Source organism: Oncorhynchus kisutch, linkage group LG26 (genome assembly GCF_002021735.2).
Source record: "Oncorhynchus kisutch isolate 150728-3 linkage group LG26, Okis_V2, whole genome shotgun sequence".
NCBI lineage: Eukaryota > Metazoa > Chordata > Actinopteri > Salmoniformes > Salmonidae > Oncorhynchus > Oncorhynchus kisutch.
Window position 1 is genome coordinate 50,692,278 of NC_034199.2, and position 27,354 is coordinate 50,719,631.

The following is a 27,354-nucleotide window of genomic DNA, read 5'->3' on the forward strand; positions in this document are numbered from 1 at the left end:
CAGATAGTTTGGTATAACTCCTCTCCCCTATTGGACCTAGATAGTTTGGTATAACTCCTCTCCCCTATTGGACCTAGATAGTTTGGTATAACTCCTCTCCCCTATTGGACCCAGATAGTTTGGTATAACTCCTCTCCCCTATTGGACCTAGATAGTTGGGTATAACTCCTCTCCCCTATTGGACCTAGATAGTTGGGTATAACTCCTCTCCCCTATTGGACCCAGATAGTTTGGTATAACTCCTCTCCCCTATTGGACCTAGATAGTTTGGTATAACTCCTCTCCCCTATTGGACCCAGATAGTTTGGTATAACTCCTCTCCCCTATTGGACCTAGATAGTTGGGTATAACTCCTCTCCCCTATTGGACCCAGATAGTTTGGTATAACTCCTCTCCCCTATTGGACCCAGATAGTTTGGTATAACTCCTCTCCCCTATTGGACCTAGATAGTTTGGTATAACTCCTCTCCCTTATTGGACCCAGATAGTTTGGTATAACTCCTCTCCCCTATTGGACCTAGATAGTTTGGTATAACTCCTCTCCCCTATTGGACCCAGATAGTTTGGTATAACTCCTCTCCCCTATTGGACCTAGATAGTTGGGTATAACTCCTCTCCCCTATTGGACCTAGATAGTTTGGTATAACTCCTCTCCCCTATTGGACCTAGATAGTTGGGTATAACTCCTCTCCCCTATTGGACCTAGATAGTTTGGTATAACTCCTCTCCCCTATTGGACCTAGATAGTTTGGTATAACTCCTCTCCCCTATTGGACCTAGATAGTTTGGTATAACTCCTCTCCCCTATTGGACCTAGATAGTTGGGTATAACTCCTCTCCCCTATTGGACCTAGATAGTTTGGTATAACTCCTCTCCCCTATTGGACCTAGATAGTTTGGTATAACTCCTCTCCCCTATTGGACCTAGATAGTTTGGTATAACTCCTCTCCCCTATTGGACCTAGATAGTTTGGTATAACTCCTCTCCCCTATTGGACCTAGATAGTTTGGTATAACTCCTCTCCCCTATTGGACCTAGATAGTTTGGTATAACTCCTCTCCCCTATTGGACCTAGATAGTTTGTGTGTATGCATTGATATGTAGGCTACATGTAGGTCTGTCCTTGAGCTGTTCTTGTCTATTAATGTTCTGTATTCTGTCATTCTGTATTACGTCATTCTGTATTCTGTCATTCTGTATTACGTCATTCTGTATTACGTCATTCTGTATTATGTCATTCTGCATTACGTCATTCTGTATTATGTCATTCTGTCATTCTGTATTACGTCATTCTGTATTATGTCATTCTGTATTACGTCATTCTGTATGATGTCATTCTGCATTCCGTCATTCTGTATTATGTCATTCTGCATTACGTCATTCTGTATTATGTCATTCTGTCATTCTGTATTACGTCATTCTGTATTATGTCATTCTGTATTACGTCATTCTGTATTCTGTCATTCTGCATTACGTCATTCTGTATTATGTCATTCTGTATTACGTCATTCTGTATTATGTCATTCTGTCATTCTGTATTATGTCATTCTGTATTACGTCATTCTGTATGTATTACGTCATTCTGTATTATGTCATTCTGTATTACGTCATTCTGTATTATGTCATTCTGTCATTCTGTATTATGTCATTCTGTATTACGTCATTCTGCATTATGTCATTCTGTATTATGTCATTCTGTATTACGTCATTCTGCATTATGTCATTCTGTATTACGTCATTCTGTATTATGTTATTCTGTCATTCTGTATTATGTCATTCTGTATTATGTTATTCTGTCATTCTGTATTATGTCATTCTGTATTATGTCATTCTGTATTATGTCATTCTGCATTACGTCATTCTGCATTATGTCATTCTGTATTATGTCATTCTGTATTACGTCATTCTGCATTATGTCATTCTGTATTATGTCATTCTGTATTACGTCATTCTGCATTACGTCATTCTGCATTATGTCATTCTACATTACGTCATTCTCTATTATGTCATTCTGTATTATGTCATTCTGTATCATGTCATTCTGTATCATGTTATTCTCTATTATGTCATGCTGTATTATGTCATTCTGTATTATGTCATTCTGTATCATGTTATTCTCTATTATGTCATTCTGTATTATGCCATTCTGTATTGTATTTAATGTTTTGTGTGAACCCCAGGAAGAGTAGCTGCTGCTTTTGCAACATAGGGATCCTAATAAAATACCAAACACCCCATAGAGCATCATTCATATTGTATAGACAGACTGCCCCATAGAGCACCATTCATACTGTATAGACAGACTGCCCCATAGAGCACCATTCATACTGTATAGACAGACTGCCCCATAGAGCACCATTCATCCTGTATAGACAGACTGCCCCATAGAGCACCATTCATACTGTATAGACAGGCTGCCCCATAGAGCACCATTCATACTGTATAGACAGACTGCCCCATAGAGCACCATTCATACTGTATAGACAGACTGCCCCATAGAGCACCATTCATCCTGTATAGACAGACTGCCCCATAGAGCACCATTCATACTGTATAGACAGACTGCCCCATAGAGCATCATGCATACTGTATAGACAGACTGCCCCATAGAGCACCATTCATACTGTAGAGACAGACAGACTGCCCCATAGAGCACCATTCATACTGTATAGACAGACAGACTGCCCCATAGAGCACCATTCATACTGTATAGACAGACAGACTAGCCCATAGAGCACCATTCATACTGTATAAACAGACTGCCCCATAGAGCACCATTCATACTGTATAGACAGACAGACTGCCCCATAGAGCACCATTCATACTGTATAGACAGACAGACTGCCCCATAGAGCACCATTCATACTGTATAGACAGACTGCCCCATAGAGCATCATCCATTCTGTATAGACATTCATACTGTATAGACAGACAGACTGCCCCATAGAGCACCAATCATACTGTAGACAGACAGACTGCCCCATAGAGCACCATTCATCCTGTATAGACAGACAGACTGCCCCATAGAGCATCATTCATACTGTATAGACAGACTGCCCCATAGAGCACCATTCATACTGTAGAGACAGACAGACTGCCCCATAGAGCACCATTCATACTGTACAGACAGACAGACTGCCCCATAGAGCACTGTTCATACTGTATAGACAGACAGACTGCCCCATAGAGCACCATTCATACTGTATAGACAGACAGACTGCCCCATAGAGAATCATTCATGCTGTATAGACAGACAGACTGCCCCATAGAGAATCATTCATACTGTATAGACAGACTGCCCCATAGAGCACCATTCATACTGTATAGACAGACTGCCCCATAGAGCACCATTCATACTGTATAGACAGACTGCCCCATAGAGCACCATTCATACTGTATAGACAGACAGACTGCCCCATAGAGCACCATTCATCCTGTATAGACAGACTGCCCCATAGAGCACCATTCATCCTGTATAGACAGACTGCCCCATAGAGAAACAATTCATACTGTATAGACAGACAGACTGCCCCATAGAGCACCATTCATACTGTATAGACAGACTGCCCCATAGAGCACCATTCATACTGTATAGACAGACAGACTGCCCCATAGAGCACCATTCATACTGTATAGACAGACAGACTAGCCCATAGAGCACCATTCATACTGTATAAACAGACAGACTGCCCCATAGAGCACCATGCATACTGTATAAACAGACAGACTGCCCCATAGAGCACCATTCATACTGTATAGACAGACTGCCCCATAGAGCACCATTCATACTGTATAGACAGACAGACTGCCCCATAGAGCAGCATTCATACTGTAGACAGACAGACTGCCCCATAGAGCACCATTCATACTGTATAGACAGACAGACTGCCCCATAGAGCACCATTCATACTGTATAGACAGACAGACTGACCCATAGAGCACCATTCATACTGTATAGACAGACAGACTGCCCCATAGAGCACCATTCATACTGTAGAGACAGACAGACTGCCCCATAGAGCACCATTCATACTATAGACAGACAGACTGCCCCATAGAGCACCATTCATACTGTAGAGACAGACAGACTGCCCCATAGAGAATCATTCATACTGTATAGACAGACAGACTGCCCCGTAGAGCACCATTCATCCTGTATAGACAGACTGCCCCATAGAGCACCATTCATCCTGTATAGACAGACTGCCCCATAGAGCACCATTCATCCTGTATAGACAGACTGCCCCATAGAGCACCATTCATCCTGTATAGACAGACTGCCCCATAGAGCACCATTCATACTGTATAGACAGACAGACTGCCCCATAGAGCACCATTCATACTGTATAGAGAGACAGACTGCCCCATAGAGCACCATTCATACTGTATAGAGAGACAGACTGCCCCATAGAGCACCATTCATACTGTATAGAGAGACAGACTGCCCCATAGAGCACCATTCATACTGTACAGACAGACAGACTGCCCCATGGAGCACCATTCATACTGTATAGACAGACTCCCCCATAGAGCACCATTCATCCTGTATAGACAGACAGACTGCCCCATAGAGCACCATTCATACTGTATAGACAGACTGCCCCATAGAGCACCATTCATACTGTATAGACAGACAGACTGCCCCATAGAGCACCATTCATACTGTATAGAGAGACAGACTGCCCCATAGAGCACCATTCATCCTGTATAGACAGACTCCCCCATAGAGCACCATTCATACTGTATAGACAGACTGCCCCATAGAGCACCATTCATACTGTATAGAGGGACAGACTGCCCCATAGAGCACCATTCATACTGTATAGAGAGACAGACTGCCCCATAGAGCACCATTCATACTGTATAGAGACAGACTGCCCCATAGAGCACCATTCATACTGTACAGACAGACAGACTGCCCCATGGAGCACCATTCATACTGTATAGACAGTCTCCCCCATAGAGCACCATTCATCCTGTATAGACAGACAGACTGCCCCATAGAGCACCATTCATACTGTATAGACAGACTGCCCCATAGAGCACCATTCATACTGTATAGACAGACTGCCCCATAGAGCACCATTCATCCTGTATAGACAGACTGCCCCATAGAGCACCATTCATCCTGTATAGACAGACTCCCCCATAGAGCACCATTCATCCTGTATGTGAGTGAACCAGCCGTCTGTCTGACAGTCTGACCCAGATGTTCACATTAGCTGCTTCAACCATAAAAGAGTGTGTGTGTGTGTGTGTGTGTGTGTGTGTGTGTGTGTGTGTGTGACGTGCTTCCGCCCGTTTGGCAGTTGAGTTGGCATCCTGTCTCCTGCCTCCACATGGCTGAGCTCAAAACACACAGCCGACCCAGACCACAACCTCGTAGAGAACTAGACTAGGTACAGCCAGAGATAAGGGGTCAACCCAGACCACAACCTAGTAGAGAACTAGACTAGGTACAGCCAGAGATAAGGGGTCGACCCAGACCACAACCTAGTAGAGAACTAGACTAGGTACAGCCAGAGATAAGGGGTCAACCCAGACCACAACCTAGTAGAGAACTAGACTAGGTACAGCCAGAGATAAGGGGTCAACCCAGACCACAACCTAGTAGAGAACTAGACTAGGTACAGCCAGAGATAAGGGGTCAACCCAGACCACAACCTAGAAGAGAAATAGACTAGGTACAGCCGGAGATAAGGGGCCAACCCAGACCACAACCTAGTAGAGGACTAGACTAGGTACAGCCAGAGATAAGGGGTCAACCCAGACCACAACCTAGTAGAGAACTAGACTAGGTACAGCCAGAGATAAGGGGTCGACCCAGACCACAACCTAGAAGAGAACTAGACTAGGTACAGCCAGAGATAAGGGGCCAACCCAGACCACAACCTAGTAGAGAACTAGACTAGGTACAGCCAGAGATAAGGGGTCAACCCAGACCACAACCTAGTAGAGAACTAGACTAGGTACAGCCAGAGATAAGGGGTCAACCCAGACCACAACCTAGTAGAGAACTAGACTAGAGATAAGGGGTCAACCCAGACCACAACCTAGTAGAGAAATAGGACACTATGTAGGGAATAGGACACTATGTAGGGAATAGGATGCCATTTGGGACGGAGACAGACAGAAACCTTTATTGGCCATTAAAAGTATACTTATCTCTTTGTTTTAAACATTTAAGAAGGATAAAGTCTGTAACCTGACTGTCTAGGGGTCCTAGCTACATGGTCTGTAACCTGACTGTCTAGGGGTCCTAGCTACATGGTCTGTAACCTGACTGTCTAGGGGTCCTAGCTACATGGTCTGTAACCTGACTGTCTAGGGGTCCTAGCTACATGGTCTGTAACCTGACTGTCTAGGGGTCCTAGCTACATGGTCTGTAACCTGACTGTCTAGGGGTCCTAGCTACATGGTCTGTAACCTGACTGTCTAGGGGTCCTAGCTACATGATCTGTAACCTGACTGTCTAGGGGTCCTAGCTACATGGTCTGTAACCTGACTGTCTAGAGGTCCTAGCTACATGGTCTGTAACCTGACTGTCTAGAGGTCCTAGCTACATGGTCTGTAACCTGACTGTCTAGGGGTCCTAGCTACATGGTCTGTAACCTGACTGTCTAGAGGTCCTAGCTACATGGTCTGTAACCTGACTGTCTAGGGGTCCTAGCTACATGGTCTGTAACCTGACTGTCTAGGGGTCCTAGCTACATGGTCTGTAACCTGACTGTCTAGGGGTCCTAGCTACATGGTCTGTAACCTGACTGTCTAGGGGTCCTAGCTACATGATCTGTAACCTGACTGTCTAGGGGTCCTAGCTACATGGTCTGTAACCTGACTGTCTAGGGGTCCTAGCTACATGGTCTGTAACCTGACTGTCTAGGGGTCCTAGCTACATGGTCTGTAACCTGACTGTCTAGGGGTCCTAGCTACATGGTCTGTAACCTGACTGTCTAGGGGTCCTAGCTACATGGTCTGTAACCTGACTGTCTAGGGGTCCTAGCTACATGGTCTGTAACCTGACTGTCTAGGGGTCCTAGCTACATGGTCTGTAACCTGACTGTCTAGGGGTCCTAGCTACATGGTCTGTAACCTGACTGACTGTCTAGAGGTCCTAGCTACATGGTCTGTAACCTGACTGTCTAGGGGTCCTAGCTACATGGTCTGTAACCTGACTGTCTAGGGGTCCTAGCTACATGGTCTGTAACCTGACTGTCTAGGGGTCCTAGCTACATGGTCTGTAACCTGACTGTCTAGGGGTCCTAGCTACATGGTCTGTAACCTGACTGTCTAGGGGTCCTAGCTACATGGTCTGTAACCTGACTGTCTAGGGGTCCTAGCTACATGGTCTGTAACCTGACTGTCTAGGGGTCCTAGCTACATGGTCTGTAACCTGACTGTCTAGGGGTCCTAGCTACATGGTCTGTAACCTGACTGACTGTCTAGAGGTCCTAGCTACATGGTCTGTACCCTGACTGTCTAGGGGTCCTAGCTACATGGTCTGTAACCTGACTGTCTAGAGGTCCTAGCTACATGGTCTGTAACCTGACTGTCTAGGGGTCCTAGCTACATGGTCTGTAACCTGACTGTCTAGGGGTCCTAGCTACATGGTCTGTAACCTGACTGTCTAGGGGTCCTAGCTACATGGTCTGTAACCTGACTGTCTAGGGGTCCTAGCTACATGGTCTGTAACCTGACTGTCTAGGGGTCCTAGCTACATGGTCTGTAACCTGACTGACTGTCTAGAGGTCCTAGCTACATGGTCTGTACCCTGACTGTCTAGGGGTCCTAGCTACATGGTCTGTAACCTGACTGTCTAGAGGTCCTAGCTACATGGTCTGTAACCTGACTGTCTAGGGGTCCTAGCTACATGGTCTGTAACCTGACTTGTGTCTTGGGTCCTAGCTACATGGTCTGTAACCTGACTGTCTAGGGGTCCTAGCTACATGGTCTGTAACCTGACTGTCTAGGGGTCCTAGCTACATGGTCTGTAACCTGACTGTCTAGGGGTCCTAGCTACATGGTCTGTAACCTGACTGTCTAGGGGTCCTAGCTACATGGTCTGTAACCTGACTGTCTAGGGGTCCTAGCTACATGGTCTGTAACCTGACTGTCTAGGGGTCCTAGCTACATGGTCTGTAACCTGACTGTCTAGGGGTCCTAGCTACATGGTCTGTAACCTGACTTGTCTGTAGGGGTCCTAGCTACATGGTCTGTAACCTGACTGTCTAGGGGTCCTAGCTACATGGTCTGTAACCTGACTGTCTAGGGGTCCTAGCTACATGGTCTGTAACCTGACTGTCTAGGGGTCCTAGCTACATGGTCTGTAACCTGACTGTCTAGGGGTCCTAGCTACATGGTCTGTAACCTGACTGTCTAGGGGTCCTAGCTACATGGTCTGTAACCTGACTTGTCTGTAGGGGTCCTAGCTACATGGTCTGTAACCTGACTGTCTAGGGGTCCTAGCTACATGGTCTGTAACCTGACTCGTGTCTAGGGGTCCTAGCTACATGGTCTGTAACCTGACTGTCTAGGGGTCCTAGCTACATGGTCTGTAACCTGACTGTCTAGGGGTCCTAGCTACATGGTCTGTAACCTGACTGTCTAGGGTCCTAGCTACATGGTCTGTAACCTGACTCATTATGTCTAGGGGTCCTAGCTACATGGTCTGTAACCTGACTGTCTAGGGGTCTAGCTACATGGTCTGTACCTACTGTCTAGGGGTCCTAGATACATGGTCTGTAACCTGACTGTCTAGGGGTCCTAGCTACATGGTCTGTAACCTGACTGTCTAGGGGTCCTAGCTACATGGTCTGTAACCTGACTGTCTAGGGGTCCTAGCTACATGGTCTGTAACCTGACTGTCTAGGGGTCCTAGCTACATGGTCTGTAACCTGACTGTCTAGGGGTCCTAGCTACATGGTCTGTAACCTGACTGTCTAGGGGTCCTAGCTACATGGTCTGTAACCTGACTGTCTAGGGGTCCTAGCTACATGGTCTGTAACCTGACTGTCATGGTCCTGTAACCTGACTGTCTAGGGGTCCTAGCTACATGGTCTGTAACCTGACTGTCTAGGGGTCCTAGCTACATGGTCTGTAAACCTGACTGTCTAGGGGTCCTAGCTACATGGTCTGTAACCTGACTGTCTAGGGGTCCTAGCTACATGGTCTGTAACCTGACTGTCTAGGGGTCCTAGCTACATGGTCTGTAACCTGACTGTCTAGGGGTCCTAGCTACATGGTCTGTAACCTGACTGTCTAGGGGTCCTAGCTACATGGTCTGTAACCTGACTGTCTAGGGGTCCTAGCTACATGGTCTGTAACCTGACTGTCTAGGGGTCCTAGCTACATGGTCTGTAACCTGACTGTCTAGGGGTCCTAGCTACATGGTCTGTAACCTGACTGTCTAGGGGTCCTAGCTACATGGTCTGTAACCTGACTGTCTAGGGGTCCTAGCTACATGGTCTGTAACCTGACTGTCTAGGGGTCCTAGCTACATGGTCTGTAACCTGACTGTCTAGGGGTCCTAGCTACATGGTCTGTACCCTGACTGTCTAGGGGTCCTAGCTACATGGTCTGTAACCTGACTGTCTAGGGGTCCTAGCTACATGGTCTGTAACCTGACTGTCTAGGGGTCCTAGCTACATGGTCTGTAACCTGACTGTCTAGGGGTCCTAGCTACATGGTCTGTAACCTGACTGTCTAGGGTCCTAGCTACATGGTCTGTAACCTGACTCATTATGTCTAGGGGTCCTAGCTACATGGTCTGTAACCTGACTGTCTAGGGGTCCTAGCTACATGGTCTGTAACCTGACTGTCTAGGGGTCCTAGCTACATGGTCTGTAACCTGACTGTCTAGGGGTCCTAGCTACATGGTCTGTAACCTGACTGTCTAGGGGTCCTAGCTACATGGTCTGTAACCTGACTCATTATGTCTAGGGGTCCTAGCTATATGGTCTGTAACCTGACTGCCTAGGGGTCCTAGCTACATGGTCTGTAACCTGACTGTCTAGGGTCCTAGCTACATGGTCTGTAACCTGACTGTCTAGGGGTCCTAGCTACATGGTCTGTAACCTGATTCGTTATGTCTAGGGGTCCTAGCTACATGGTCTGTAACCTGACTGTCTAGGGGTCCTAGCTACATGTTCTGTAACCTGACTCATTATGTCTAGGGGTCCTAGCTACATGGTCTGTAACCTGACTTGTCTGTAGGGGTCCTAGCTACATGGTCTGTAACCTGACTCGTGTCTAGGGTTCCTAGCTACATGGTCTGTAACCTGACTGTCTAGGGGTCCTGGCTACATGGTCTGTAACCTGACTTGTGTCTTGGGTCCTAGCTACATGGTCTGTAACCTGACTCGTGTCTAGGGGTCCTAGCTACATGGTCTGTAACCTGACTGTCTAGGGGTCCTAGCTACATGGTCTGTAACCTGACTGTCTAGGGGTCCTAGCTACATGGTCTGTAACCTGACTCTCTAGGGGTCCTAGCTACATGGTCTGTAACCTGACTCTCTAGGGGTCCTAGCTACATGGTCTGTAACCTGACTGTCTAGGGGTCCTAGCTACATGGTCTGTAACCTGACTTGTCTGTAGGGGTCCTAGCTACATGGTCTGTAACCTGACTTGTCTGTAGGGGTCCTAGCTATATGGTCTGTAACCTGACTTGTCTGTAGGGGTCCTAGCTACATGGTCTGTAACCTGACTTGTCTGTAGGGGTCCTAGCTACATGGTCTGTAACCTGACTCGTGTCTAGGGGTCCTAGCTACATGGTCTGTAACCTGACTCGTGTCTAGGAGTCCTAGCTACATGGTCTCTAACCTGACTTGTCTGTAGGGGTCCTAGCTACATGGTCTGTAACCTGATTTGTCTGTAGGGGTCCTAGCTACATGGTCTGTAACCTGACTTGTCTGTAGGGGTCCTAGCTACATGGTCTGTAACCTGAATGAATGTGTGCATTTATGTGAGAAATCAGCGTTTGAGAACCGTGTTGGATTACCTTAGGTCCATGACCAGCTCGGTCTTGACTCCTTTGAGTTGGTGAGAGGATTAGAATGTTCAGATGGTGACCGAAACAAATAGATACAAAAAGGACCCCTAGAAACAGGCATCCCTAAAGGACCACTAGAAACAGGCATCCCTAAAGGACCACTAGAAACAGGCATCCCTAAAGGACCACTAGAAACAGGCATGCCTAAAGGACCACTAGAAACAGGCATGCCTAAAGGACCACTAGAAACAGGCATCCCTAAAGGACCACTAGAAACAGGCATCCCTAAAGGACCACTAGAAACAGGCATGCCTAAAGGACCACTAGAAACAGGCATCCCTAAAGGACCACTAGAAACAGGCATGCCTCAAGGACCACTAGAAACAGGCATGCCTCAAGGACCACTAGAAACAGGCATGCCTCAAGGACCACTAGAAACAGGCATGCCTCAAGGACCACTAGAAACAGGCATGCCTAAAGGACCACTAGAAACAGGCATGCCTAAAGGACCACTAGAAACAGGCATGCCTCAAGGACCACTAGAAACAGGCATCCCTAAAGGACCACTAGAAACAGGCATGCCTAAAGGACCACTAGAAACAGGCATGCCTAAAGGACCACTAGAAACAGGCATGCCTAAAGGAGCACTAGAAACAGGCATCCCTAAAGGAGCACTAGAAACAGGCATGCCTAAAGGACCACTAGAAACAGGCATCCCTAAAGGACTACTAGAAACAGGCATCCCTAAAGGACCACTAGAAACAGGCATCCCTAAAGGAGCACTAGAAACAGGCATCCCTAAAGGACCACTAGAAACAGGCATCCCTAAAGGAGCACTAGAAACAGGCATCCCTAAAGGACCACTAGAAACAGGCATCCCTAAAGGACCACTAGAAACAGGCATCCCTAAAGGAGCACTAGAAACAGGCATGCCTAAAGGACCACTAGAAACAGGCATCCCTAAAGGACCACTAGAAACAGGCATCCCTAAAGGACCACTAGAAACAGGCATCCCTAAAGGAGCACTAGAAACAGGCATCCCTAAAGGAGCACTAGAAACAGGCATGCCTAAAGGACCACTAGAAACAGGCATCCCTAAAGGACCACTAGAAACAGGCATCCCTAAAGGAGCACTAGAAACAGGCATCCCTAAAGGAGCACTAGAAACAGGCATCCCTAAAGGACCACTAGAAACAGGCATCCCTAAAGGAGCACTAGAAACAGGCATCCCTAAAGGACCACTAGAAACAGGCATCCCTAAAGGAGCACCATTTCCCTAACATGTGACGCATGTCTGTAAGCAGACAATGAATTGTGTATTGGCAAATCCATATTAACAGAGTGATGTGTAGACTCCGATTTTTCACTTTTAAATGTATGTCAAACAAAAACCAATGATTGCAAAGTTAAACATACAACTATTAAACACACACACACACGTGAAGGCAGTAAAAATCCTCCTCGGTGATTCATCATATTCTGACGGCTTGACGACGGGAGATAGTGTTTCACTGGGGCTGTCTGAGCATGTAAATGAAATTAAGGGGTGTGACGGTGAGTGAGAATTGTGTGTGAGTGTGAGTGTGTGAGAGAGAGAGAGAGAGAGAGAGAGAGAGAGAGAGAGAGAGAGAGAGAGAGAGAGAGAGAGAGAGAGAGAGAGAGAGAGAGAGAGAGAGAGAGAGAGAGAGAGAGAGAGAGAGAGAGAGAGAGAGAGAGAGAGAGAGAGAGAGAGAGAGAGAGAGAGAGAGAGTGTGTGTGTGTCCGTGTACATCTGTGTGCTTGTGCACTCCCCAGTGTGTGTGAAGGTGACTCCTACCTCCTCTCAGCAGCTCAGTGTGCAGGTAGGCCAGCCCCCGTGTGACAGAGTGTGTGAGGCGACAACAGCTGACCCAGTCTCCTGTCTGCAGACTCAGGTACTGACACAGAGAACCCTGGAGAGGAGAACAACAACATGACTTTACTGTTTCATCGTAGACACACGGTTGTCAGCTCACTTCCCACCAGATCTTTACAGAGGACAATGAGGAAGAGGAAGAGGTGGAGGAGGAAGAAGAAGAGGAGAGGAGGAGGAAGCGGTGGAGGAGGAAGAGGTGGAGGAGGAGGAAAAGGTGAAGAAGGAAGAGGTGGAGGAGGAAGAGGTAGAGGAGGAAGAGATGGAGGAGGAAGAGGTGGAGGAGGAAGAGGTGGAGGAGGAAGCAGTGTAGGAGGAAGAAGTGGTGGAGGAAGAGGTGGAGGAATGAGAATGAAGTGGAAGAGCAAACAAACCACATAAAATCATGGAGAACAGCATCACTGGAGTCTGGGAGGATAATGTTATACACACTGCTGAACTGAGGATGACGTCTGCGTTCCAAATGGGACCCTATTCCTTATGGGTACTGGTCAAAGGTAGTCCACTATATAAGGATTAGGGTGCCATTTGAGATTCCGGCTATGACGCACAGCCACAGAGAACAGTGAGAGTCCAAGGACCTGAGGAATATAGTCAATTAGAACTATGTTATATTACTATAGAACAGACACATCACGAGCCCTGGCTGAGTCCTGGTTGTCATGGTGACATAATGGCTACAGGAACAGAGCGAGAGAGCGAGAGAGCGAGAGAGAGAGAGAGAGAGAGAGAGAGAGAGAGACAACCAAACCAAAACAAAGGCAAAGTCTTCTCATGCTTTGTTGATTTCAAAAAAGCTTTCGACTCAATTTGGCATGAGGGTCTGCTATACAAATTGATGGAAAGTGGTGTTGGGGGTAAAACATACGTCATTACAAAATCCATGAACACAAACAACAAGTGTGCAGTTAAAATGGGCAAAAAACACACATTTCTTCCCACAGGGCCGTGGGGTGAGACAGGGATGCAGCTTAAGCCCCACCCTCTGACATATATATCAACGAATTGGTGAGGGCACTAGAACAGTCTGCAGCACCCGGCCTCACCCTACTAGAATCTGAAGTCAAACATCTACTGTTTGCTGATGATCTGGTGCTTCTGTCATCAACCAAGGAGGGCCTACAGCAGCACCTAGATCTTCTGCACAGATTCTGTCAGACCTGGGCCCTGACAGTGAATCTCAGTAAGACCAAAATAATGGTGTTCCTAAAAAGGTCCAGTCGCCAGGACCACAAATAGAAATTCCATCTAGACACTGTTGCCCTAGAGCACACAAAAAACTATACATACCTTCTATGCCATCAAAAGGAACATAAAATTCAACATACCAATTAGGATCTGGCTAAAAATACTTGAATCAGTTATAAAACCCATTGCCCTTTATGGTTGTGAGGTCTGGGGTCCGCTCACCAACCAAGGATTCACAAAATGTGACAAACACCAAATTGAGACTCTACATGCAGAATTCTGCAAAAATATCCCCCGTGTACAACGTAGAACACCAAATAATGCAAGCAGAGCAGAATTAGGCCGATTCCATAACAAAGCCATCACCTAAAGAGAGATGAACCTGGAGAAGAGTCTTCTAAGCAAGCTGTTCCTGGGGCTCTGTTCACAAACACACCCCACAGAGCCCCAGGACAGCAACACAATTAGACCCAACCAAATCATGAGAAAACAAAAATATATTTACTTGACACATTGGAAAGAATTGACCCTAAACAGAGAGTACACAGTGGCAGAAAACCTGACCACTGTGACTGACCCAAAATTAAGGAAAGCTTTGACTATGTACAGACTCAGTGAGCATAGCCTTGCTATTGAGAAAGGCCGCCGTAGGCAGACATGGCTCTCAAGATAAGACAGGCTATGTGCACACTGCCCACAAAATGAGGTGGAAACTGAGCTGCACTTCCTAACCTCCAGTCCAACGTATGACCATATTAGAGATACATATTTCCCTCAGATTACACAGATCCACAAAGAATTCGAAAACAAATCCAATTTTGATAAACTCCCATATCTACTGGGTGAAATTCCAGTGTGACATCACAGCAGAAAGATGTGTGACCTGTTGCCACAAGAAAAGGGCAACCAGTGAAGAACAAACACCATTGTAAATACAACCCATATTTATGCTTATTTATTTTCCTTTGTGTACTTGAACTATTTGTACATTGTTACAACACTGTATATATATATAATATGACATTTGTAATGTCTTTATTGTTTTGAAACTTCTGTATGTGTAATGTTTACTGTTAATTTTGATTGTTTATTTCACTTTTGTATAATATCTACCTCACTTGCTTTGGCAATGTTAACACGTTTCCCATGTCAATAAAGCCCATTGAATTGAATTGAATTGAGAGAGAGAGAGAGCGAGAGAGAGAGAGAGAGAGAGAGAGAGAGAGAGAGAGAGAGAGAGAGAGAGAGAGAGAAACAGAGAGAGAGAGCGTGACAGAGAGAGAGAGCGCGACAGAGAGAGAGAGAACATTATGCAGCAACAATTCTCAGGAGAAACTATCTACCCAAGGTGACTTGGTGTCTGGTGAAAAGAAATCTAACCCCGATCATCGACAGAAATATCTGCTGAGACGATACAGAATCTATTCTATTCTAGTTCTATGACAGAGACAGGAAACCTTCTATTCTAGTCAAATGACAGAGAGAGACAGGAAACCTTCTATTCTAGTCAAATGACAGAGAGAGACAGGAAACCTTCTATTCTAGTCAAATGACAGAGAGAGACAGGAAACCTTCTATTCTAGTCAAATGACAGAGAGAGACAGGAAACCTTCTATTCTAGTCAAATGACAGAGAGAGACAGGAAACCTTCTATTCTAGTCAAATGACAGAGAGAGACAGGAAACCTTCTATTCTAGTCAAATGACAGAGAGAGACAGGAAACCTTCTATTCTAGTCAAATGACAGAGAGAGACAGGAAACCTTCTATTCTAGTCAAATGACAGAGAGAGACAGGAAACCTTCTATTCTAGTCAAATGACAGAGAGAGACAGGAAACCTTCTATTCTAGTCAAATGATAGAGAGAGACAGAAAACCTTCTATTCTAGTCAAATGACAGAGAGACAGGAAACCTTCTATTCTAGTCAAATGACAGAGAGAGACACGAAACCTTCTATTCTAGTCAAATGACAGAGACAGGAAACCCGGTAGAACCTGGTATAACCCGGTAGAACCTGGTATAACCCGGTAGAACCCTGTAGAGGACAGTAGTCCAGTAGAGCCCAGCAGACCCCAGCAGAACCCTGTTGAGGCCAGCAGAGCCCAGTAGAACCCTGTGGAGGCCGGTAGAACCCATTAGATGCCATAATAACCCATTAGAGGCTAGCAGAAACCAGTAAAGCCTAGTAGAATCCAGTAGAGCCCAGCAGAACCCTGTAGAGGCCAGCAGAGATCAGTAGAGCCCAGTAAAAGCTAGCAAAATCCTATAGAGGCAAGCAGAGCCGAGTAGAGCCTTGTAGAAACTTGTAAAGCCTAGTAGATACCCTGTCAAACCCTGTAGAGGACAGTAGATGACAGTAGAGGCTAGCAGACCCCTGTAGAAGTCTGCAGAGCCTAGTAGAACCCTGTAGAGGCCAGTAGTACCCAGTCGAACTCAGTAGAACCCTGTAGAGCCTAATAGAGGCCAGTAGAACTCCGTTGAGAACAGTAGAGTCCAGTAGACTCCAGTAAAACCCTGTAGAGTCCAGTAGTACCCAGTCGAACTCAGCAGAACCCTGTAGAGGCCTGAAGATGCCTATAGAGGATAGTCAATTGCAATTTTCCTGAGTCCCTTTTTTGGACTGTAGGACCTGCCTTGTTGATAGTGTTGTTAAGAAGGTAGAAACTAGGGCCTGTAGGACCTGCCTTGTTGATAGTGTTGTTAAGAAGGTAGAAACTAGGGCCTGTAGGACCTGCCTTGTTGATAGTGTTGTTAAGAAGGTAGAAACTAGGTCCTGTAGGACCTGCCTTGTTGATAGTGTTGTTAAGAAGGTAGAAACTAGGGCCTGTAGGACCTGCCTTGTTGATTGTGCTGTTAAGAAGGTAGAAACTAGGGCCTGTAGGACCTGCCTTGTTGATTGTGCTGTTAAGAAGGTAGAAACTAGGTGCGGTAGGACCTGCCTTGTTGATAGTGCTGTTAAGAAGGTAGAAACTAGGGCCTGTAGGACCTGCCTTGTTGATTGTGCTGTTAAGAAGGTAGAAACTAGGTGCGGTAGGACCTGCCGTGTTGATAGTGTTGATAAGAAGGTAGAAACTAGGGCCTGTAGGACCTGCCTTGTTGATAGTGTTGTTAAGAAGGCAGAGCAGTGCTTTATTATAGACCGACTTCTCCCCATCTTAGCTACTGTTGTATCAACATGTTTTGACCATGACAGTTTACAATCCAGGGTTACTCCAAGCTGTTTAGTCTCCTCAACTTGCTCAATTTCCACATGATTTATTATAAGATTTAGTTGAGGTTTAGGGTTTAGTGAATGTTTTGTTCTAAATAGAATTCTTTAAGTTTTAGAAATATTTAAGACTAACTTATTCCTTGCCACCCATTCTGAAACTAACTGCAGCTCTTTGTTAAGTGTTGCAGTCATTTCAATCGCTGTAGTAACTGACATGTATAGTGTTAAGTCATCATACATAGACACTCTGGCTTTACTCAAAGTCAAAATCAGTGGCATGTCATAAGTAAAAATTGAAAAAAGCAAGGGGCCTAAACAGTTACCCTGGGGAATTCCTGATTCTACCTGGATTATGTTGGAGAGGCTTCCATTAAAGAACACCCTCTGTGTTCTGTTAGACAGGTAACTATTTATCCACATTATAGCAGGGGGTGTAAAGCCATAACACATATGTTTTTCCAGCAGCAGACTATGATCGATATTGTCAAAAGATTCACTGAAGTCTAACAAGTGGAGGCCAGCAGAGACCAGTAGAGCCTAGTAGAACCCAGTAGAACCCAGTAGAGCCCAGTAGAACCCAGCAAAACCCAGTAGAGGTCAGCAGAGACCAGTAGAGCCTAGTAGAACCCAGTAGAGCCTAGTAGAACCCAGCAGAGGCCAGTAGAGTCCAGTAGAACCTAGTAGAACCCTGTAAAACCCAGCAGAACCCTGTAGAGTCCAGCAGAGAACAGTAGAGCCTAGTAGAACCCAGTAGAGGCCAGCAGAGGCAGTAGACCCAAGCAGAACCCTGTAGAGGCCAGCAGAGAACAGTAGAGCCTAGTAGAACCCAGTAGCCAGCAGAGACCAGTAGAGCCTAGTAGAACCCAGTAGAGCCTAGCAGAACCCAGCAGAACCCTGTAGAAGCCAGCAGTGACCAGTAGAGCCTAGTAGAACCCAGTAGAGGCCAGTAGAGAGCAGTAGAGCCCTGTAGAACCCTGTAGAACCCAGCAGAACCCTGTAGAGGCCAGCAGAGAACAGTAGAACCTAGTAGAACCCAGTAGAGGCCAGCATAGACCAGTAGAACCTAGTAGAACCCAGCAGAACCCTGTAGAGGCCAGCAGAGAACCGTAGAACCTAGTAGAACCCAGCAGGACCCTGTAGAGGCCAGCATAGACCAGTAGAGCCTAGCAGAATATTCCATGACCAGTAAGTACAGTACTCACATGAGGGTAATATTCCATGACCAGTAGGTACTCCACGCGTCCATCGGCTGTGAGTCTCTCGTCTCCTACGATGAAGCGTGCGATGTTATCGTGCTCCAGCAGGGGGACACGGTAGATGGCTCGCTCGTTGACAAAGTTCTGCCGGTTCTGGTAGGTGAACATCTTGACCGCCACGGTACGCTCGTCTAGAGAACCCTTATACACGGAGCCATATCGCCCTCGACCAATCAGCTGGGAGATGGAAGTGAGAGAGGGAGAAAAATATAAGGGGTAGATGGAGAGGGACAGGGAGAAAGTGACAGAAAGATGGTTTGAGACATAAACAGACAAAGGGATTTCAAGACATTGTCAGTCATTTCTATGAGCAGGGCAACACAGCAGCTGTTTAATGAGACCGAGCCAGTGAGAAAGATGGTTACCTCAGATCTAAGAAGAGAGAGTAATGTAACCTGACTTCTAACCCCATAGTCCACCATCTCACCTCTAAACCCCTACTCCACCATCTCACCTCTAAACACCTACTCCGCCATCTCACCTCTAATCCCCTACTCCACCATCTCACCTCTAAACCCCTACTCCAACATCTCACCTCTAAACCCCTACTCCACCATCTCACCTCTAAACCCCTACTCCACCATCTCACCTCTAAACCCCTACTCCACCATCTCACCTCTAAACCCCTACTCTGCCATCTCACCTCTAATCCCCTACTCCACCATCTCACCTCTAAACCCCTACTTCAACATCTCACCTCTAAACCCCTACTCCACCATCTCACCTCTAAACCCCTACTCCACCATCTCACCTCTAAACCCCTACTCCACCATCTCACCTCTAAACCCCTACTCCACCATCTCACCTCTAAACCCCTACTCCACCATCTCACCTCTAACCCCATAGTCCACCATCTCACCTCTAAACCCCTACTCCACCATCTCACCTCTAAACCCCTACTCCACCATCTCACCTCTAAACCCCTACTCCACCATCTCACCTCTAAACCCCTACTCCACCATCTCACCTCTAAACCCCTACTCCACCATCTCACCTCTAAACCCCTACTCCACCATCTCACCTCTAAACCCCTACTCCACCATCTCACCTCTAAACCCATACTCCACCATCTCACCTCTAAACCCATACTCCAACTATAACAGCTCACCTCTAGTAGTTTAGGCTGTCCAGGTCGAGCCTGGGTTCTGAGGCTGCAGCCTCCATCATGTCATGTCATAATAACCCTAACCACTAGTAACAGCAACCCTAAGTACTACAACACCACTACTCACCTCTAGTAGTTTAAGGCTGTCCAGGTCGAGGCTGGGTTCTGAGGCTGCCGCCTCCATCATGTCACGTCATAATAACCCTAACCACTAGTAACAGCAACCCTAAGTACTACAACACCACTACTCACCTCTAGTAGTTTAAGGCTGTCCAGGTCGAGGCTGGGTTCTGAGGCTGCAGCCTCCATCATGTCATAATAACCCTAACCACTAGTAACAGCAACCCTTAGTAGTACAACACCACTACTCACCTCTAGTAGTTTAAGGCTGTCCAGGTCGAGGCTGGGTTCTGAGGCTGCGGCCTCCATCATGTCCATGTTGTGTAGTCCCTGTTTCCTGTCTCCACTCAGCATGCGGTACCCGAAGAACAGCGCCACGATCAGCACCGCTACTATGGAGACAGACGCCAGGGCGATCACGATGGTCTCCTCGCGGTACAGCGGCCGTGGGTCTGGGAATGATGACATCACAGGGTTAGTGGGTGACATCATCACAAGCAGGGTCAGAGGTTAGGGGCCGGAGGGTAAGTGTTAGGTATTGTAGGGCACTATAAAATCTGGTGGATTTTTTTGCCTGATTCTGTTTTTCCCAAATTTAACAGGTTTTTGCTCTAAAAATTTTACTTTTTTTTTCAACAAAATTGGTCCACTACAATGCTTAAACCACATCGTGAGACCACTTTTGAGGTCTGAGAAAAATACAACACGTTTAGAGTATTGGGTGTAGTTACACTTTAATTCCAAACCAGCAAGAGACCGTTATTTGGCTAGCTATGCGCTTCTGTAGCGCTCGTGTGAGTTTCCAAAACAAATGGCCACTAGATTGATGCAAATAATCCTGATCTCATTCGGCCAGGTAGGCTACTTTGTAGTTAACCTTTCATTGACAAGGTTTTGGGGAAAACTTTTCCATCTCTACCAGGTTATCATTAGCATCATCGCTAACAGCTACGCAAAGTGTAGACATATGTGTGCACAGCACCGCACCGCACACGGCCATTCCTGGACCGTTTGAGAACGTTACAAGGAAATACGAATCAATGGCGAATTTTGTTTGTCTTATGATTGTATTGACTACTACGGTCAACACATTTAGATTTAGTTAATTACCTACTACGGTCAACACATTTAGATTTAGTTAATTACCTAATACGGTCAATACATTTAGATTGAGTTAATTACCTACTACGGTCAACACATTTAGATTGAGTTAATTACCTACTACGGTCCTTTGCTGTTGTTCTGGGATTGATTTGCACTTGTCGCAAAGTACGTTAATCTCTAGGAGACAGAATGCGTCTCCTTCCTGAGCGGTATGACGGCTGCGTGGCCCCATGGTGTTTATACTTGCGTACTATTGTTTGTACAGATGAACGTGATACCTTCAGGCAATTGGAAATTGCTCCCAAAGATGAACCAGACTTGTGGAGATCTACAATTTTTATACTGAGGTCTTGGCTGATTTCTTTTTATTTTCCCATGATGTCATGCAAAGAGGCACTGAGTTTGAAGGTAGCCCTTGAAATACATCCACAGGTACAGCTCCAATTGACTCAAATTATGTCAATTAACCTATCAGAAACACAACCAAAACAAGCCTTCTTTAACACAGCGCGCATCCAACCAGGAAGCCAGCCGCACCAATGTGTCGGAGGCCACTGCGCCACCCGGGAGGCCCCAAAGTAGATGTTCTGACCGACTTGCAAAAACTATAGTTTGTTAACAAGAAATTTGTGTAGTGGTTGATAAAAAAAAGGTTTTATTGACTCCAACCAAAGTGTATGTAAACTTCCAACTTCAACTGTATATCCATCCTGCCCTACCTTTCTAAAATCGTTTTAAAGACAAGTTAACAAACAGATCAGTGACCATTTCGAATCCCACCGTACCTTCTCCGCTATGCAATCTGGTTTCTCAAGGTCCTAAACGATATCATAACCGCCATCGATAAAAGACAGTGCAGGAGTCTTCATCGACCTGGCCAAGGTTTTCAAATATGTCAACCATTGCATTCTTATCGGCAGACTCAATAGACTTAGCTTCTCAAATGACTGCCTCACCTGGACCACCAACTACTTCTCAGATAGATTTCAGTGTGTCAAATCGGAGGGCCTGTTGCCCGGACCTCTGGCAGTCTCTATGGGAGTACCACAGGGTTCAATTCTCGGGCCGACTCTCTTCTCTGTATACATCAATGATGTCGCTCTTGCTGCTGGTGATTCTCTGATCCACCTCTACGCAGACGACACAATTCTGTATACCTCTGGCCCTTCTTTGGACACTGTGTTAACTAACCTCCAGACGAGCTTCAATGTCATACAACTCTCCTTCCGTGGCCTCCAACTGCTCTTAAATGCAAGTAAAACTAAATGCATGCTCTTCAACCGTTTGCTGCCCACACCCTCCTGCTCGACGAGCATCACTACTCTGGACGATTCTGACTTAGAATATGAGGACAACTACAAATACCTAGGTGTCTGGTTAGACTGTAAACTCTCCTTCCAGACTCACATTAAGCATCTCCAATCCAAAATTAAAATCTAGAATCAGCTTCCTATTTCACAACAAAGCATCCTTCACTCATGCTGCCAAACATACCCTCGTAGAACTGACTATCCTACCGATCCTTGACTTCGGCGATGTCATTTACAAAATAGCCTCCAATACTCTACTCAGCAAATTGGATGCAGTCCACCACAGTGCCATCCGTTTTGTCACCAAAGCCCCATATACTACCCACAACCGCGACCTGTATGCACTCGTTGGCGGGCCCTCACTCCATATTCATTGCCAAACCCACTGGCTCCAGGTCATCTATAAGTCTAAGGATTTGCCTCTATTTGGGTCCTGTCCCCTCAATCCTATCCTTGATGAGCTATGCCTGGTTTCCTCCTGACATTGCGCTTTGCATTCAAGCCAAGAGTTAGTTATATTTTAGTCTGGTTTACTCCAGACATTGTGCTTTGCCTTCAGGCCAAATAGCTACATTTTTGTCTCATCAGACGACAGAGTCTTTTGCCTTTTTGCTAACTCCAGGCGTTATGCCATGTGCCTTTTTCTCAGGAGTGGGTTCTATCTGGCATCTCTCCCATGAAGCCCAGATTGATGAAATGCTGTAGAAACTGTTGTCCTTCTGGCAGGTTCTCCTCAGCCAAGGACATTTATAGACATTTTGGGGAATGTATTAAAAATAAAAAACTGAAATATCATATTGACACAAGTATTCAGACCCTTTACTCAGTACTTTGTTGAAGCACCTTTGGCAGCAATTACAGCCTCGTGTCTTCTTGGGTATGACTTTACAAGCTTGACACACCTGTATTTGGGGAGTTCCTCCCATTCTTCTCTGCAGATCCTCTCAAGCTCCATGAGGATGGATGGGGAGTGTCACTGCACAGCTATTTTCAGGTCTCTCCAGAGATGTTTTATTTTACCTTTCTTTAACTAGGCAAGTCAGTTAAGAACAAATTCTTACTTTCAATGACGGCCTAGGAACAGTGGGTAAACTGCCTTGTTCAGGGGCAGATTGACATATTTTTACCTTGTCAGCTCGGGGATTCGATCTTGCAACCTTTCAGTTACTAGTTACTAACCACTTTCCGCCCGATGTTCGATCAGGTTTAAGTTCAGGCTGGGCCACTTAAGGACATTCAGAGACTTGTCACGAAGCCACTCCTGCGTTGTCTTGGTTGTGTGCTTAGGGTCGTTGTCCTGTTGGAAGGTGAACCTTTGCCCCAGTCTGAGGTCCTATGCGCTCTGGAGCAGGTTTCCATCAGGATCTCTGTACTTTGCTCCGTTTATCGTTCACTCGATCCTGACTAGTCTTCCAGTCCCTGCCACTGAAAAACATCCCCTCAGCATTATACTGCCACCACCATGCTTCACCGTAGGGATGGTGCCAGGTTTCCTCTAGACATGACCCTTGGCATTTAGGCCAAAGAGTTCAATCTTGATTTCATCAGACCAGAGAATCTGGTTTCTCATGGTCAGAGTCCTTTAGGTGCCTTTTCGCAAACTTCAAGTGGACTGTCATGAGCCTTTTACTGAGTGCTTCCATCTGGCCACTCTACCATAAAGGCCTAATTGGTGGAGTGCTGCAGAGATGGTTGTCCTTCTGGAAGGTTCTCCCATCTCCACAGAGGAACTCTGGAGCTCTGTCAGAGTGACCAACGGGTTCTTGGTCATCTCTCTGACCAAGGCCCTTCTCCCCCTGATTGCTCAATTTGGCCGGGCGGCCTGCTGACAGTCTAGGTGGTTCTGGGGTGGTTCAAACTTTGGTTCTAAACTTCTTCCATTTAAGAATGATGGAGGCCACTGTGTTTTTGGCGACCTTCAATTCTGCAGAAATGTTTTGGTACCCCTCCCCAGCTCTGTGCCTCGACACAAGCCTGTCTCAGAGCTCTACAGACAATTCCTTCGACCTCATGGCTTGGTTTTTGCTCTGACATGCACTGTCAACTGTGGGACCTTATATAGACAGGTGTCTTTCCAAATCATGTCCAATCAATTGAATTTACCAGAGGTGGACACCAGTCAAGTTGGAGAAACAACTCAAGGATGCTCAATGGAAACAGGATGCAGCAGAGCTCAATTTCAAGTCTCATAGCAAAGTCTGAATACCAAAGGGTCTGAATACCAAAGGGTCTGAATACCAAAGGGTCTGAATACCAAAGGGTCTGAATACCAAAGGGTCTGAATACCAAAGGGTCTGAATATCAAAGGGTCTGAATACCAAAGGGTCTGAATACCAAAGGGTCTGAATACCAAAGGGTCTGAATACCAAAGGGTCTGAATACCAAAGGGTCTGAATACCAAAGGGTCTGAATACCAAAGGGTCTGAATACCAAAGGGTCTGAATACCAAAGGGTCTGAATACCAAAGGGTCTGAATACCAAAGGGTCTGAATACCAAAGGGTCTGAATACCAAAGGGTCTGAATACCAAAGGGTCTGAATACCAAAGGGTCTGAATACCAAAGGGTCTGAATACCAAAGGGTCTGAATACCAAAGGGTCTGAATATCAAAGGGTCTGAATACCAAAGGGTCTGAATACCAAAGGGTCTGAATACCAAAGGGTCTGAATACCAAAGGGTCTGAATACCAAAGGGTCTGAATACCAAAGGGTCTGAATACCAAAGGGTCTGAATACCAAAGGGTCTGAATACCAAAGGGTCTGAATACCAAAGGGTCTGAATACCAAAGGGTCTGAATACCAAAGGGTCTGAATACCAAAGGGTCTGAATACCAAAGGGTCTGAATACCAAAGGGTCTGAATACCAAAGGGTCTGAATACCAAAGGTTTTATTATACATTTTTTATTACATTTGCAAACATTTCTAAAAAACAGTTTAGCTTTTTCTTTATGGGGTATTGTGTGTAAATTGATATTATTTATTTAATCAATTTTTGAAGTGTGTGTCTCCTGACCCCTCCTGTCTCAGCCTCCAGTATTTATCCTGCAGTAGTTTATGTGTCGGGGGGCTGGGGTCAGTTTGTTATATCTGGAGTACTTCTCCTGTCCTATTCGGTGTCCTATGTGAATTTAAGTGTGCGTTCTCTAATTCTCTCTTTCTCTCTTTCTGTCTCTCTCTTGGAGGACCTGAGCCCTAGGACCATGCCTCAGGACTACCTGACATGATGACTCCTTGCTGTCCCCAGTCCACCTGGCCGTGCTGCTGCTCCAGTTTCAACTGTTCTGCCTTATTATTATTGGATCATGCTGGTCATTTATGAACATTTGAACATCTTGGCCATGTTCTGTTATAATCTCCACCTGGCACAGCCAGAAGAGGACTGGCCACCCCTCATAGCCTGGTTCCTCTCTAGGTTTCTTCCTAAGTGTTGGCCTTTCTAGGGAGTTTTTCCTAGCCACCGTGCTTCTACACCTGCATTGCTTGCTGTTTGGGGTTTTAGGCTGGGTTTCTGTACAGCACTTTGAGATATCAGCTGATGTACGAAGGGCTTTATAAATACATTTGATTTGATTTGATTAGAATAAGGCTGTAACGTAACAAAATGACCCTTTGGAGTTAGAAACCTCTTTTGCGACATGGCAGGATTGACCTTGCGACCTGGCAGGATTGACCTTACTTCCTGTTTCTGAATCAACAGTCATTTCATAAGAGATGAAACAGAATCCATTGGGGGTATTTCATGGGTTTATCATAGTGGTTGTAATATAGTTGTAATACAGTTCATGATGTTTATAGTATCTTTGGTCTGTCTTAGGTTCCTGGAGTACGGTGAATATAAAGGCCATCTATATGGGACCAGTATTGATGCTGTCAAAGACGTGATAGACAGTGGAAGGATGTGTGTTATTGACACTGAGCCACATGTAAGTTATGTTCTTTACTCCTGTATCTATAGGAAGGTTTTTCATCACAGCAGGAAAAAGGATTCATTGTTAAATAGTACAAATGGGATTCAAATTAAGTTGCTAATAGAGTTGAAGTCAGAAGTTTACATACACCTTTCGCCAAATACATTTAAACTCAGTTTTTCACCATTCCTGACATTTAATCCTAGTAAACATTCCGTGTCTTAGGTCAGTTAGGATCACCACTTTTATTTTAAGAATGTGAAATGTCAGAATAATAGTAGAGAGAATGATTTATTTCAGCTTTTATTTCTTTCATCACATTCCCAGTGGGTCAGACGTTTGTGTGTAGATTGAAGAGGACATGTTTTATTTTTTATTGAATCCGTTTTAGAATAAGGCTGTAACGTAACAAAATGTGGAAAAGGGGTCTGAATACTTTCTGAATGGCCTGTATCTATTATAGGTACTTAGTTTTCATAGTTGAATTAGTACTTGTAGCAGTAGCATTTATTAGTTGTAAGCTTATTAGTAAAACAACTGTTTAATGCTGTTTAATGTTGTTACTGTACGTTTTCATGTATCATTATAATACAGACTTACTTTATATCTTACTGAATTAAGTCACTGAGCTAATGACCGCCAGCCAGGCTGTGTGTCTCTGTCTGTCCTCTCCTATCATGAACACAAACTACCTTTAATTGGCAAACATCACATTTCAGGGGAATAGACGTGTCTTCTCCTCCTCCTCGATGGTTAAAATCAGCAGATTAAACGAGAGGGAAGAGATAGGATGATGAATGTGAATGGCAGTAGCTTTGTGCAGAGCAGGTGATTTAGACTACATCTCAAATGGAACCCTATTCCCTATATAGTGCACTACTTTAGACCAGGACCCATAGTACACTATGTAGGGAATAGGGTGAAGATCAAATGTAGTGCATTATATAGGGAATAGGGTGCCATTTGTGACACACACGTGATTCAGTCATTCTATATTTATGTCTCAGAGAGAACAGTGGACTACTTTAGACCAGAGCCCTATTCCCTATATAGAGCACTACTTTAGACCAGAGCCCTATTCCCTATATAGAGCACTACTTTAGACCAGAGCCCTATTCCCTATAGAGTGCACTACTTTAGACCAGAGTCCTATTCCCTATATAGAGCACTACTTTAGACCAGAGCCCTATTCCCTATAGAGTGCACTACTTTAGACCAGAGCCCTATTCCCTATATAGAGCACTACTTTAGACCAGAGCCCTATTCCCTATAGAG

The 27,354-nt window shown here is 45.6% G+C and overlaps 1 protein-coding gene across 2 annotated transcripts in view; it reads right to left on the bottom strand.

Moving 5' to 3' along the window:
- bmpr2b (bone morphogenetic protein receptor, type II b (serine/threonine kinase)) overlaps window positions 1-27,354 on the bottom strand; it is a 148,873-nt gene that overhangs the window by 46,624 nt on the left and 74,895 nt on the right. Inside the window, exons 4-6 of one of the 2 annotated variants that reach the window (XM_031805443.1) lie at window positions 20,011-20,210; window positions 18,480-18,710; window positions 12,805-12,919 (exon numbers count right to left, since the gene is read on the bottom strand). In XM_031805443.1, the coding sequence (XP_031661303.1) occupies window positions 12,805-12,919; window positions 18,480-18,710; window positions 20,011-20,210 (546 nt within the window). Of the gene's footprint in view, window positions 1-12,804; window positions 12,920-18,479; window positions 18,711-19,765; window positions 19,960-20,010; window positions 20,211-27,354 lie in introns of those variants that run through there. The other variant, XM_031805444.1, reaches the window with a different exon arrangement.